Source organism: Oncorhynchus mykiss, chromosome 2 (assembly GCF_013265735.2).
Source record: "Oncorhynchus mykiss isolate Arlee chromosome 2, USDA_OmykA_1.1, whole genome shotgun sequence".
In the NCBI taxonomy this organism is placed as follows: Eukaryota; Metazoa; Chordata; class Actinopteri; order Salmoniformes; family Salmonidae; genus Oncorhynchus; species Oncorhynchus mykiss.
Window position 1 is genome coordinate 6,628,346 of NC_048566.1, and position 16,613 is coordinate 6,644,958.

General features: G+C 40.3%; 2 protein-coding genes across 4 annotated transcripts in view; one reads left to right on the forward strand and one right to left on the reverse strand.

The window, feature by feature from the left end:
* Positions 1–1,124, forward strand: part of zgc:158766 (uncharacterized protein LOC100009641 homolog) — an 84,102-nt gene extending 82,978 nt beyond the window's left edge. The window contains exon 25 of one of the 3 annotated variants that reach the window (XM_036936302.1): positions 661–1,124. Coding sequence is in view for 1 of the 3 variants with exons in the window: in XM_036936305.1 (XP_036792200.1) it covers positions 661–666 (6 nt within the window). In the remaining 2 variants the exon portion in view is untranslated. The remainder of the gene's footprint in view (positions 1–660) is intronic. The other 2 variants (XM_036936299.1, XM_036936305.1) reach the window with 2 other exon arrangements.
* Positions 1,125–4,732: 3,608 nt separating this feature from the next.
* Positions 4,733–16,542, reverse strand: si:ch211-269k10.4 (uncharacterized protein LOC100150242 homolog). The gene is made up of 6 exons (XM_036936313.1): positions 16,094–16,542; positions 13,689–13,887; positions 8,629–8,748; positions 8,129–8,185; positions 7,008–7,127; positions 4,733–6,872 (listed from the first exon to the last, which is right to left on the reverse strand). Exons 2-6 carry the CDS (start codon positions 13,866–13,868, stop codon positions 6,774–6,776), a joined length of 576 nt encoding a protein of 191 aa, XP_036792208.1. The 5' UTR covers positions 13,869–13,887; positions 16,094–16,542; the 3' UTR covers positions 4,733–6,773.
* Between the last annotated feature and the right edge of the window lie 71 nt (positions 16,543–16,613).

Below are 16,613 nucleotides of genomic sequence, written 5' to 3' on the forward strand. Positions count from 1 at the left end.
TGATCGGTTCACTTGTTGTTCATACCTCAGCTCAGCAGCTAGGGGGCAGCAGATCATTGGTGATCGGTTCACTTGTTGTTCATACCTCAGCTCAGCAGCTAGGGGGCAGCAGATCATTGGTGATCGGTTCACTTGTTGTTCATACCTCAGCTCAGCAGCTAGGGGGCAGCAGATCATTGGTGATCGGTTCACTTGTTGTTCATACCTCAGCTCAGCAGCTAGGGGGCAGCAGATCATTGGTGATCGGTTCACTTGTTGTTCATACCTCAGCTCAGCAGCTAGGGGGCAGCAGATCATTGGTGATCAGTTCACTTGTTGTTCATACCTCAGCTCAGCAGCTAGGGGGCAGCAGATCATTGGTGATCAGTTCACTTGTTGTTCATACCTCAGCTCAGCAGCTAGGGGGCAGCAGATCATTGGTGCAGAAATCTGTTATGATAAAAAGTTATGACAGTACTACATTGTAATCGTCTACTCTTACAGTCAGTCATAAGACGTCAAAGGAGCCTAATCAATAGATGTACAGTCTAGATGTTAGACAGTCATGTTAAATCAACCTTTCTCTAGCTCAGTAGTAACCAGTTGGGGTTGGACATTTACAATGTTTGACAGTTTGTGAATCCTTTTTGTTAACCCTGTCAATGTGTCTTCCTCTTCTAGCTGTGATGCCACTGCACTGAGAACTGGTGTTACGGAGGATCAGTAAGGACTTGAGTGAGGAAGCTATCCTGTTAAGCATGCTCAGTGACGCCTGTAACACTGGGCACTCTACTGTGTCTCTACTGGACTCTACTGTGTCTCTACTGGATTCTACTGTGTCTCTACTGGACTCTACTGTGTCTCTATTGGACTCTACTGGTCTCTACTGGACTCTACTGTGCCTCTACTGGTCTCTACTGTGTCTCTACTGGACTCTACTGAACTACTGGACTCTACTGTGTCTCTACTTGTCTCTACTGTGTATCCACTGGACTCTACTGGACTACTGGTCTCTACTGGACTCTACTGGACTCTACTGGTATCTACTGGACTCTACTGGACTCTACTGGTATCTACTGGACTCTACTGGACTCTACTGGACTACTGGTCTCCACTCTGTCTCCACTGGACTCCACTGGACTCCACTGGACTCTACTGGTATCTACTGGACTCTACTGGTATCTACTGGACTCCACTGGACTCTACTGGTATCTACTGGACTCCACTGGACTCTACTGGTATCTACTGGACTCTACTGGTATCTACTTGACTCTACTGGACTCTACTGGACTACTGGTCTCCACTCTGTCTCCACTGGACTCTACTGTGTCTTGACTGGACTCTACTGGTCTCTCTGGACTCTACTGTGTCTTGACTGGTCTCTCTGGACTCTACTGTGTCTTGACTGGACTCTACTGGAATCTACTGTGTCTCTACTGGTCTCTACTGGACTCTACTGGTCTCTACTGTGTCTCTACTGGTCTCTACTGGACTCTACTGGACTCTACTGGACTCTTGACTGGACTCTTGACTGGACTCTACTGTGTCTCTACTGGACTCTACTGGACTCTACTGGTCTCTACTGTCTCTACTGGACTCTTGACTGGACTCTACTGGATTCTGAAAACAACAGACACATAACAGACCACTCTGACAACAGACACACAACAGACCACTCTGACAACAAACACATACCAGACCACTCTGACAACAGACACACAACAGACCACTCTGACAACAGACACACAACAGACCACTCTGACAACAGACACACAACAGACCACTCTGACAACAGACACACAACAGACCACTCTGACAACAGACACACAACAGACCACTCTGACAACAGACACACAACAGACCACTCTGACAACAGACACACAACAGACCACTTTGACAACAGACACACAACAGACCACTCTGACAACAGACACATAACAGACCACTCTGACAACAGACACACAACAGACCACTCTGACAGCAACAGACACACAACAGACCACTCTGACAACAGACACACAACAGACCACTCTGACAACAGACACACAACAGACCACTATGACAACAGACACATAACAGACCACTCTGACAACAGACACACAACAGACCACTCTGACAGCAACAGACACACAACAGACCACTCTGACAACAGACACACAACAGACCACTCTGACAACAGACACACAACAGACCACTCTGACAACAGACACACAACAGACCACTCTGACAACAAACACATAACAGACCACTCTGACAACAGACACACAACAGACCACTCTGACAACAGACACACAACAGACCACTCTGACAACAGACACATAACAGACCACTCTGACAACAGACACACAACAGACCACTCTGACAACAGACACACAACAGACCACTCTGACAACAGACACACAACAGACCACTCTGACAGCAACAGACACACAACAGACCACTCTGACAACAGACACACAACAGACCACTCTGACAACAGACACACAACAGACCACTATGACAACAGACACATAACAGACCACTCTGACAACAGACACACAACAGACCACTCTGACAGCAACAGACACACAACAGACCACTCTGACAACAGACACACAACAGACCACTCTGACAACAGACACACAACAGACCACTCTGACAACAGACACACAACAGACCACTCTGACAACAAACACATAACAGACCACTCTGACAACAGACACACAACAGACCACTCTGACAACAGACACACAACAGACCACTCTGACAACAGACACATAACAGACCACTCTGACAACAGACACACAACAGACCACTCTGACAACAGACACACAACAGACCACTATGACAACAGACACACAACAGACCACTATGATAACAGACACACAACAGACCACTCTGACAGCAACAGACACTCGCCGTTGAGACCGATGGCCTTTGGCATTTCAGAACGATGTATTGAAAATGTAACATTGCTATGTATGCAGTACTTAAAGAAATAGTTTCACCAATGCTGGTACGTCGCGTTCTGACTGTATATGTGTTTTAATGAACTAGATATGTATCACTGTTTATAATGTAGAATATTTGTTTTATTATGTCTTATTCAAGGAAGCAAACAGATGGAAAGTACTCAGCAGACAGCCAGACAGACGCTAGTGGGGATTCACTACCAGCTATTCAGCAGACAGCCAGACAGACGCTAGTGGGGATTCACTACCAGCTATTCAGCAGACAGCCAGACAGACGCTAGTGGGGATTCACTACCAGCTATTCAGCAGACAGCCAGACAGACGCTAGTGGGGATTCACTACCAGCTATTCAGCAGACAGCCAGACAGACGCTAGTGGGGATTCACTACCAGCTATTCAGCAGACAGCCAGACAGACGCTAGTGGGGATTCACTACCAGCTATTCAGCAGACAGCCAGACAGACGCTAGTGGGGATTCACTACCAGCTATTCAGCAGACAGCCAGACAGACGCTAGTGGGGATTCACTACCAGCTATTCAGCAGACAGCCAGACAGACGCTAGTGGGGATTCACTACCAGCTATTCAGCAGACAGCCAGACAGACGCTAGTGGGGATTCACTACCAGCTATTCAGCAGACAGCCAGACAGACGCTAGTGGGGATTCACTACCAGCTATTCAGCAGACAGCCAGACAGACGCTAGTGGGGATTCACTACCAGCTATTCAGCAGACAGCCAGACAGACGCTAGTGGGGATTCACTACCAGCTATTCAGCAGACAGCCAGACAGACGCTAGTGGGGATTCACTACCAGCTATTCAGCAGACAGCCAGACAGACGCTAGTGGGGATTCACTACCAGCTATTCAGCAGACAGCCAGACAGACGCTAGTGGGGATTCACTACCAGCTATTCAGCAGACAGCCAGACAGACGCTAGTGGGGATTCACTACCAGCTATTCAGCAGACAGCCAGACAGACGCTAGTGGGGATTCACTACCAGCTATTCAGCAGACAGCCAGACAGACGCTAGTGGGGATTCACTACCAGCTATTCAGCAGACAGCCAGACAGACGCTAGTGGGGATTCACTACCAGCTATTCAGCAGACAGCCAGACAGACGCTAGTGGGGATTCACTACCAGCTATTCAGCAGACAGCCAGACAGACGCTAGTGGGGATTCACTACCAGCTATTCAGCAGACAGCCAGACAGACGCTAGTGGGGATTCACTACCAGCTATTCAGCAGACAGCCAGACAGACGCTAGTGGGGATTCACTACCAGCTATTCAGCAGACAGCCAGACAGACGCTAGTGGGGATTCACTACCAGCTATTCAGCAGACAGCCAGACAGACGCTAGTGGGGATTCACTACCAGCTATTCAGCAGACAGCCAGACAGACGCTAGTGGGGATTCACTACCAGCTATTCAGCAGACAGCCAGACAGACGCTAGTGGGGATTCACTACCAGCTATTCTGTTAATTAACGCCTCCATCACACCGACAGTATCACTGCATTTTGGTCCACCAGAAGTACATTCATTTCCAATGAAAAGCTGGGTTTGTCCTGCAGCATTGTGTTGCCGAGGCAGTTGCACTGCGTTCTGCGTGATGCACACGTTGGATTTATAGAACTTAATCAAACTGTATGCATCAAACTGTATGTGTAGTCGGCTGGACAGAAACGGTAGCAGAAAGGTGTTGAACTTTTGTTACCCACATATCCAGACGATGCTGCGTAACATTTTGCGCAATGACGCTGTCGGTGTGACCGAGGCGCCAGAACAAGTGACATTTCCCTGTCTCTCTGGCTGTTCTTATCGTTACCAGTACTATGTGTCTCTCTGGCTGTTCTTATCGTTACCAGTACTATGTGTCTCTCTGGCTGTTCTTATCGTTACCAGTACTATGTGTCTCTCTGGCTGTTCTTATCGTTACCAGTACTATGTGTCTCTCTGGCTGTTCTTATCATTACCAGTACTATGTGTCTCTCTAGCTGTTCTTATCGTTACCAGTACTATGTGTCTCTCTGGCTGTTCTTATCGTTACCAGTACTATGTGTCTCTCTGGCTGTTCTTATCGTTACCAGTACTATGTGTCTGTCTGGCTGTTCTTATCGTTACTAGTACTATGTGTCTGTCTGGCTGTTCTTATCGTTACCAGTACTATGTGTCTCTCTGGCTGTTCTTATCGTTACCAGTACTATGTGTCTGTCTGGCTGTTCTTATCGTTACTAGTACTATGTGTCTGTCTGGCTGTTCTTATCGTTACCAGTACTATGTGTCTCTCTGGCTGTTCTTATCGTTACCAGTACCATGTGTCTGTCTGGCTGTTCTTATCGTTACCAGTACCATGTGTCTCTTTGGCTGTTCTTATCGTTACCAGTACTATGTGTCTGTCTGGCTGTTCTTATCGTTACCAGTACCATGTGTCTCTCTGGCTGTTCTTATCATTACCAGTACCATGTGTCTGTCTGGCTGTTCTTATCGTTACCAGTACCATGTGTCTCTTTGGCTGTTCTTATCGTTACCAGTACTATGTGTCTCTCTGGCTGTTCTTATCGTTACCAGTACTATGTGTCTCTCTGGCTGTTCTTATCGTTACCAGTACTATGTGTCTCTCTGTACAGAGTATTAAACAGGATATTAAAAAGCTTTTTGATGTTTAGCACCACAGCTACATCTGACATGATATTACTTCAGCTTTTTCCCAATGCCTAATATGGAAATTATTTTTACTCAAACAACAATTACAGTGTTTGAAGCGAGCAAGACAAAGCCCTCTCTCTGGATACCAGTCTGTTAGATGACCAAATGTGAGCAGTTGAAAACAAAAACAACATAGGGGGCTTTGTTTCGAAAATGTCTCTGTTTCAAACTGTCAACTGGTAGGTTTAAGCTATGTCCTGATGCTGTCAGCCTTTACAGTTAGCGCCTAAAGCTACTGCTAGATACAGACACACTCTTATCATTAACCACAAACAGACCCCTGCAAACACACACACTGAGATAGATAGAGTCACACAGGAAGAACTGATACTGGTTGAAATAGGGAACAACGAACCAATGAGGAGGTAACGCTAATGAAGAATGGTTGCCTCGACACCTCCGAGAACACAACATGTCCGTGTCCCAAATGGCACCCTATTCCCTACGTTGTTGTGCACTACCATGCCCTGGTCAGAAGTTATGCACTAAATAGGGAATAGGGTGCCATTTGGGACGCATTCTAGTTTTGACCACAAGACTGTTGTTCTCAGTCTGAGTGGAGTGTGTAGCTACGCTGTGTGTTTGCGTGCGTGTGTGTGTGTGTGTGTGTAGCTACGCAGTAGAGTTAGACCACAACCAATCTGGTCAGAAAGAACCACACAGACAGGACTCGTAGCAGGCAGGCAGGCAGGCAGGCAGACAGACAGACAGACAGGCAGGCAGGCAGGCAGGCAGGCAATCACCGAGGTTGAGACAGTACTCTAAAACCCACAGATAGGTGTAGGGGCGGTGAGTCCTCATCAAGCCCCTTGATGAGGACTCACCGCTGGCCTACATAGGCTGGATAGTAGGTAAAGATATCTGAGGCTGCTGTACTTTCTCATACATTGAGGCACATACTGATGGTCAAAGCTAAACAGTTTTTAGACTACTCTATCCTGGAAATTCAGATGTTAGTTCATTTACCATCAAGTAGAGACGACATTATAATGATAAGTCCCTTTACTGCGGCGCTGCCCTTTAACACAGCATATCTTCCCCCATTGTCATCCTCGCTCACTATCATTTCATTTTTTAAACACCAATATATTTGGATGTGGTCGTCCATGAACAGCTGGCAGACAGATAACAGGTCACAGTGAATGGCTGCGTTTGGCTCCCCGGATCCAGAAGGAGAGGACAGCAGAGAGGGTCACCTCCATGACCAACACACAGAGCATCAGCACCTCCAGCTGTTACAGAAACACAAACAGCCATAAGAAAAGTGTCAGGGACAGACCTTCATCGAGCAGGATGCTGCCACATCCCATTACTACACTACGGCAACTTTGACGAGAAAAAAACTATCTACTTTTAGAACTAATTACCTTTATATGATGTTGAACATTGGGATTCCAGGTAGGCATGTCCATGCCCAAGTCAACGCATATCAACACTCCTCCAACTACTGCTACGACCATGCTGCCGATGTTGACACACAGGCAGACCTACCGGTTCATAAGACAGAGCGTTACATGGATCTTCTACTATCGCCTACTGTGTGTTAACATGAAATAAAACTCATGAAAGCCAAGGATTCAATTGAGGTTTGTAGTAAATCTAGTCTAATTTAAACATGAATATCAGAACAGTCAATGTATTAACAAATGTTTTCATCTTTAATCAATTAAAACATTGAACTCCTTGGCTGATCTGTTGTTTTTTAATTTGTCATTTTGTCTGTATCCCAATGTACATTTTATGGTGTAAAGGTTTTCTAATCTAAACTAATCTATTTTAATCTAATCTACCCAGGGGGCAAAACTGGTTCCAATGCAGGCGATTATGACGTTAATCTGGTTGTAGTTCAACCTGTTTTGCCCGCTGGGTATTTCTGCATTTGACTCACAGGTAAAACTATTGACTCACAGGTAAAACTATTGACTCACAGGTAAAACTATTGACTCACAGGTAAAACTATTGACTCACAGGTAAAACTATTGACTCACAGGTAAAAATATTCTCTCACAGGTAAAACTATTGACTCACAGGTAAAACTATTGACTCACAGGTAAAAATATTCTCTCACAGGTAAAACTATTGACTCACAGGTAAAACTATTGACTCACAGGTAAAACTATTGACACACAGGTAAAACTATTGACTCACAGGTAAAACTATTGACTCACAGGTAAAACTATTGACTCACAGGTAAAACTATTGACTCATAGGTAAAACTATTGACTCACAGGTAAAACTATTGACTCACAGGTAAAACTATTGACTCACAGGTAAAACAATTGACTCACAGGTAAAACTTTTGACTCACAGGTAAAACTATTGACTCACAGGTAAAACTATTGACTCACAGGTAAAACTATTGACTCACAGGTAAAACTATTGACTCACAGGTAAAACTATTGACTCACAGGTAAAACTATTGACTCACAGGTAAAACTATTGACTCACAGGTAAAACTATTGACTCACAGGTAAAACTATTGACTCACAGGTAATAGTCTGGGGAATTTGAACAACAGGTTGGATAACAACCCAGCGATGAAGAACTGAGGAGAGAGAAGAGAAGGATCACATTTAATGGTCCTCACATTGACAGCAATTATCAATAGGTTGTATTAGTGTGTTAATCAATATTTTACTATTGCTTAATGAACAGAAATTTAGCTGAACAGTTTTTTACTAATTGATTTGACTTAATTGCTTAAATTAGAATTTAGTGATAGTTACATGATCAGTATATTATACACTGAAATGAGAATATGACATTCAGAATTTCGTGTAAAACATATTCACCCTTAAATTACAGTCAATGCTATTGAATTGTGGGTAAAAAAAACAAACAATATATGCATCCAACAAGCTGTGAATTTGACGCCAGAGGAGTACTCTTGAAAACCTTCATCAGAAGACTTTCAGTATTTCCAAAGGGATCCTCGACGTTGAAACAAATAAGATGTAGCGATTAAAAGACAATGCTACCGCTACTCACTAGTAGTCCCGTGAAGGGCGCCACTCTGAACGTGGTTAAAAGGGACTGGCTCGCATCCCGAGTGGCAGCAAACACAACTCCTACTGCAACACTGAGTAGACCGCTGGTCATCTGCAAAGACTGTTGCAAACACAAACCCTCACAAATTAACCATTGAAAATTATCATCCATGAATATATTTTCTGTGAAATGCATCACTAGAAGCAAGACCAGTCTAACTAAACATACACTTCTTTAAATTCATATATATTAATATATTTATATAGTTAGCTGTTACACAGTCCTGTCATATATTTATATAGTTACACAGTCCTGTCATATATTTATATAGTTACACAGTCCTGTCATATATTTATATAGTTACACAGTCCTGTCATATATTTATATAGTTGGCTGTTACACAGTCCTGTCATATATTTATATAGTTACACAGTCCTGTCATATATTTATATAGTTACACAGTCCTGTCATATATTTATATAGTTACACAGTCCTGTCATATATTTATATAGTTACACAGTCCTGTCATATATTTATATAGTTACACAGTCCTGTCATATATTTATATAGTTACACAGTCCTGTCATATATTTATATAGTTACACAGTCCTGTCATATATGTATTTAGTTAGCTGTTACACAGTCCTGTCATATATTTATATAGTTAGCTGTTACACAGTCCTGTCATATATTTATATAGTTAGCTGTTACACAGTCCTGTCATATATTTATATAGTTAGCTGTTACACAGTCCTGTCATATATTTATATAGTTACACAGTCCTGTCATATATTTATATAGTTAGCTGTTACACAGTCCTGTCATATATTTATATAGTTAGCTGTTACACAGTCCTGTCATATATTTATATAGTTAGCTGTTACACAGTCCTGTCATATATGTATATAGTTACACAGTCCTGTCATATATTTATATAGTTAGCTGTTACACAGTCCTGTCATATATTTATATAGTTAGCTGTTACACAGTCCTGTCATATATTTATATAGTTGGCTGTTACACAGTCCTGTCATATATTTATATAGTTACACACTCCTGTCATATATTTATATAGTTACACAGTCCTGTCATATATTTATATAGTTAGCTGTTACACAGTCCTGTCATATATTTATATAGTTACACAGTCCTTTCATATATTTATATAGTTAACTGTTACACAGTCCTGTCATATATTTATATAGTTAGCTGTTACACAGTCCTGTCATATATTTATATAGTTAACTGTTACACAGTCCTGTCATATATTTATATAGTTAGCTGTTACACAGTCCTGTCATATATTTATATAGTTAGCTGTTACACAGTCCTGTCATATATTTATATAGTTAGCTGTTACACAGTCCTGTCATATATTTATATAGTTAGCTGTTACACAGTCCTTTCATATATTTATATAGTTAACTGTTACACAGTCCTGTCATATATTTATATAGTTAGCTGTTACACAGTCCTGTCATATATTTATATAGTTAGCTGTTACACAGTCCTGTCATATATTTAATGTATTTTAAAACATTTACATTTGGGTCTGGTAGTTATTTATTAATTGACATTTAATGACGAAAGATGCTCTAAAAAAGGGAAGAGAATTTCTGTGAAAATGTTTCATTTAAACAGTGTCATTACATCTCTTTCCTGCTCACAGTGTATAATACAGGACTGACATGATAAGGTATTTAAATATCTCAGTGTATAATACAGGACTTACATGATCAGGTATTTAAATATCACATTGTATAATACATGATAAGGTATTTAAATATCACAGTGTATAATACATGATAAGGTATTTAAATATCACAGTGTATAATACAGGACTGACATGATAAGGTATTTAAATATCACAGTGTATAATACAGGACTTACATGATAAGGTATTTAAATATCACAGTGTATATTACATGATAAGGTATTTAAATATCTCAGTATATAATACAGGACTGACATGATAAGGTATTTAAATATCACAGTGTATAATACAGGACTTACATGATCAGGTATTTAAATATCACAGTGTATATTACATGATAAGGTATTTAAATATCTCAGTGTATAATACAGGACTTAAATGATAAGGTATTTAAATATCACATTGTATAATACATTACTGACATGATAAGGTATTTAAATATCTCAGTGTATAATACATGATAAGGTATTTAAATATCTCAGTGTATAATACATTACTGACATGATAAGGTATTTAAATATCACAGTGTATAATACATGATAAGGTATTTAAATATCTCAGTGTATTATACAGGACTGACATGATAAGGTATTTAAATATCTCAGTGTATAATACATTACTGACATGATAAGGTATTTAAATATCACATTGTATAATACAGGACTTACATGATAAGGTATTTAAATATCTCAGTGTATAATACAGGACTTAAATGATAAGGTATTTAAATATCACATTGTATAATACATTACTGACATGATAAGGTATTTAAATATCACATTGTATAATACATTACTGACATGATAAGGTATTTAAATATCTCAGTGTATAATACATGATAAGGTATTTAAATATCTCAGTGTATAATACATTACTGACATGATAAGGTATTTAAATATCACAGTGTATAATACATGATAAGGTATTTAAATATCACAGTGTATATTACATGATAAGGTATTTAAATATCTCAGTGTATAATACAGGACTTAAATGATCAGGTATTTAAATATCACACAGGTCCAAACTATGGGGACTAAACTATCCATAAACTTGAGATGGGCATTCATGCACGTCTGGAACCATGAACACTCACGAGACAGTATACATTATGTTAAAATATAAAGGTTTGGTTAACAGTTCCCCATTCAAAATAGACTTTCACACTTCTCTCATGAACAAACATACCAATAATTGCATTAGTTCCTCTTAGAAATTCCCCTCACTGTGCATGTCCACTTAACATGTAACAGAGACACTGTAAAGGCCTGTCTCTGAGTCGTACCAATAGACATAGCCATAGGAAGTAGGGGTGCTGAGGGTGTTGCAGTACCCCTTGAAAACTCTGAATAATAAATCAAATAAAAAAATATTTAAAAAAAGATATGTATATATATATACTGTACATATATGTAGAAAATAGTAAAAATAAAGAAAAACCCTTGAATGAGAAGGTGTGTCCAAACTTTTGACTGATACTGTATATATACAGTATATATACTACCGGTCCAAAGTTTTAGAACACCTACTCATTCAAGGGTTTTTCTTTATTTTTACTGTCTCCTACGTTGGGTCAAAGGACAGATTTCCACCGGTCTAATGTCCATTGCTCGTGTTTCTTGGCCCAAGCAAGTCTCTTCTTCTTATTGGTGTCCTTTAGTAGTGGTTTCTTTGCAGCCATTCGACCATGAAGGCCTGATTCACACAGTCTCCTCTGAACAGTTGATGTTGAGATGTGTCTGTTACTTGAACTCTGTGAAGCATTTATTTGGGCTGCAATTTCTGAGGCTGGTAACTCTAATGAATGCATCCTCTGCAGCAGAGGTAACTCTGGGTCTTCTTTTCCTGTGGCGGTTCTCATGAGAGACAGTTTCATCACAGCACTTGATGGTTTTTGCGACTGCACTTGAAGAAACTTTCAAAGTTCTTGAAATTTTCCGGGTTGACTGACCTTCATGTCTTAAAGTAATGGACTGTCGTTTCTCTTTGCTTATTTGAGCTGATCTTGCCATAATATGGACTTGGTCTTTCACCAAATAGGGCTATCTTCTGTATACCACCCCTACCTTGTCACAACACAAGTGATTGGCTCAAACACATTAAAAAAGGAAAGAAATTCCACAAATTAACTTTTAAGAAGGCACACCTGTTAATTGAAATGCATTCCAGGTGACTACCTCATGAAGCTGGTTGAGAGAATGCCAAGAGTGTGCAAAGCTTTCATCAAGGCAAAGGGTGGCTACTTTCAAGAATATAAAATATATTTTGATTTGTTTAACACTTTTTTGGTTACTACGTGACATATGTGCTATTATTATACAATGTGGAAAATAGTAAAAATAAAGAAAAACCCTTGAATGAGTAGGTGTTCTTAATCTTCTGACCGGTAGTGCATATATTTTTAAAAATCACAGAATTAGCGCTGGGCCTTTACTAGTCCCGTAGTTGGTGAAAAAGTGACAGCACCCCCACCCTCAAACTACTTCCCACGGCTATGCCCATAGATTATATAGAGCTCTTAGTATCTATGCCCATGGACAAAGAGCATAAGATTATATTGAGCTCTTAGTATCTATGCCCATGGACAAAGAGCATAAGATTATATTGAGCTCTTAGTATCTATGCCCATAGATTATATAGAGCTCTTAGTATCTATGCCCATGGACAAAGAGCATAAGACTATATTGAGCTCTTAGTATCTATGCCCATGGACAAAGAGCATAAGATTATATTGAGCTCTTAGTATCTATGCCCATAGATAAAGAGCATGATATTATATTGAGCTCTTATTATTTATGCCCATAGACAAAGAGCATAAGATTATATTGAGTTCTTAGTATTTATGCCCATAGACAAAGAGCATAAGGTTATATTGAGCTCTTAGTATTTATGCCCATAGATAAAGAGCATGATATTATATTGAGCTCTTAGTATTTATGCCCATAGACAAAGAGCATAAGATTATATTGAGCTCTTAGTATTTATGCCCATAGACAAAGAGCATAAGATCATATTGAGCTCCTAGTATCTATACTCATAGATAAAGAGCATAAGATTATATAGAGCTCTTAGTGTCTATACTCATAGATAAAGAGCAGTATAATATGGTGTTATATTGAGTTCCTAGTATCTATGGTCATAGATAAAGAGCATGAGATTATATTGAGCTCCTAGTATCTATGGTCATAGATAAAGAGCAGTATAATATGGTGTTATATTGAGCTCCTAGTATCTATGGTCATAGATAAAGAGCATAAGATTATATAGAGCTCTTAGTATCTATGGTCATAGATAAAGAGCAGTATAATATGGTGTTATATTGAGCTCCTAGTATCTATGGTCGTACCCCCAACACAGCAGGCTGCTTCAGCAACAGGTCATGGAGTGGTCCTTTGGGAGCAGGCATTAGTTCAGTTGCTTGGTAATACTTGATCAGTAGTTCTCCTCTCTGCTCCCCGGCCTCCTCGTACTCCTGCTCCTCAGATTCAGGACCCAGGATGTCCATAGGGATGTCTGCACAAGCCATGACGTCTCAGTCACAATACCTGTGGGAATATGATGAGTATAAACTTCTGAAGTTATAATGCAATCATAACAGTTTGATATATATACAGTGCCTTGCGAAAGTATTCGGCCCCCTTGAACTTTGCGACCTTTTGCCACATTTCAGGCTTCAAACATAAAGATATAAAACTGTATTTTTTTGTGAAGAATCAACAACAAGTGGGACACAATCATGAAGTGGAACGACATTTATTGGATATTTCAAACTTTTTTAACAAATCAAAAACTGAAAAATTGGGCGTGCAAAATTATTCAGCCCCCTTAAGTTAATACTTTGTAGCGCCACCTTTTGCTGCGATTACAGCTGTAAGTCGCTTGGGGTATGTCTCTATCAGTTTTGCACATTGAGAGACTGACATTTTTTCCCATTCCTCCTTGCAAAACAGCTCGAGCTCAGTGAGGTTGGATGGAGAGCATTTGTGAACAGCAGTTTTCAGTTCTTTCCACAGATTCTCGATTGGATTCAGGTCTGGACTTTGACTTGGCCATTCTAACACCTGGATATGTTTATTTTTGAACCATTCCATTGTAGATTTTGCTTTATGTTTTGGATCATTGTCTTGTTGGAAGACAAATCTCCGTCCCAGTCTCAGGTCTTTTGCAGACTCCATCAGGTTTTCTTCCAGAATGGTCCTATATTTGGCTCCATCCATCTTCCCATCAATTTTAACCATCTTCCCTGTCCCTGCTGAAGAAAAGCAGGCCCAAACCATGATGCTGCCACCACCATGTTTGACAGTGGGGATGGTGTGTTTAGGGTGATGAGCTGTGTTGCTTTTAAGCCAAACATAACGTTTTGCATTGTTGCCAAAAAGTTCAATTTTGGTTTCATCTGACCAGAGCACCTTCTTCCACATGTTTGGTGTGTCTCCCAGGTGGCTTGTGGCAAACTTTAAACGACACTTTTTATGGATATCTTTAAGAAATGGCTTTCTTCTTGCCACTCTTCCATAAAGGCCAGATTTGTGCAATATACTTGTTGTCCTATGGACAGAGTCTCCCACCTCAGCTGTAGATCTCTGCAGTTCATCCAGAGTGATCATGGGCCTCTTGGCTGCATCTCTGATCAGTCTTCTCCTTGTATGAGCTGAAAGTTTAGAGGGATGGCCAGGTCTTGGTAGATTTGCAGTGGTCTGATACTCCTTCCATTTCAATATTATCGCTTGCACAGTGCTCCTTGGGATGTTTAAAGCTTGGGAAATCTTTTTGTATCCAAATCCGGCTTTAAACTTCTTCACAACAGTATCTCGGACCTGCCTGGTGTGTTCCTTGTTCTTCATGATGCTCTCTGCGCTTTTAACGGACCTCTGAGACTATCACAGTGCAGGTGCATTTATACGGAGACTTGATTACACACAGGTGGATTGTATTTATCATCATTAGTCATTTAGGTCAACATTGGATCATTCAGAGATCCTCACTGAACTTCTGGAGAGAGTTTGCTGCACTGAAAGTAGGGGCTGAATAATTTTGCACGCCCAATTTTTCAGTTTTTGATTTGTTAAAAAAGTTTGAAATATCCAATAAATGTCGTTCCACTTTATGATTGTGTCCCACTTGTTGTTGATTCTTCACAAAAACATACAGTTTTATATCTTTATGTTTGAAGCCTGAAATGTGGCAAAAGGTCGCAAAGTTCAAGGGGGCCGAATACTTTCGCAAGGCACTGTATACCCTTCATCTATTTCTTTAATTGCAACAATCATAATAATTATCATCCAATGTATTATTGTCTAAAATAGTCCTGATCATGTTTTTATCTCCTGAATTCATCGTCATCACCACCACCACCATCATCATCATCAACATCAACATCATCATCATCATCAACATCATCATCATCACCATCATCATCATCATCAACATCATCATCATCAACATCATCATCATCATCATCAACATCACCATCATCAACAGCATCATCAACATCATCATCATCATCATCATCATCACCATCATCATCATCATCATCACCATCAACATCATCATCATCATCACCATCACCATCCATATCTTATCAAAACAGTCATTATAGCCTACATTTAGCTTGAAACTGTTCTGAGTGTCTCGTCTACTTTTACATATAGGATCATTACCATGAAATATTGACAACTGCATTCATATGATATACATTTACATTAAAACTATCACTATTATTATATTGACATTTCTCACATTCACACTCACCAGAGTTGATATAATGCTCGTACTGTTGTTCCCTATAAAATATGCACTTGAAGTGCCTTCTTCAGCATCACTGTGTCTGCGCCCTGTAATGGTTGGCTTCTCACCATTTCCTCTATTGACGTGGAGGAAGCTCTTCTAAACTGTTGACCACAATGGCCACCCTATCATATGAGATATCTGCTGATTTAAAGACAAGAGGCGCCACGTCCTCCAATTGTTAAAACCACATGTGCTGTTAGTTTCAGGTGATGAGAGAGATGGTGTGAAGCGCTCAGAAACACACTACAACACTTAATGAACTTTGTTGTATGTATAATGTTCAGTTTCTGAAGAAGTTTTCCACCCGTGAATTCAGTTCACCTTGTACCCGGAGCTCATCCACTCAGCTTGAGTGTTTTCAACAAACAGAATTTCTCTCAGTGCTCTCGCTCTCTGGTTCTCTCTCTCTCTCCCTCTCTGGTTCTCTCTCTCTCTCTGGTTCTCTCTCTCTCTCTCCCCCTCTCTGGATCTCTCTCTCTCT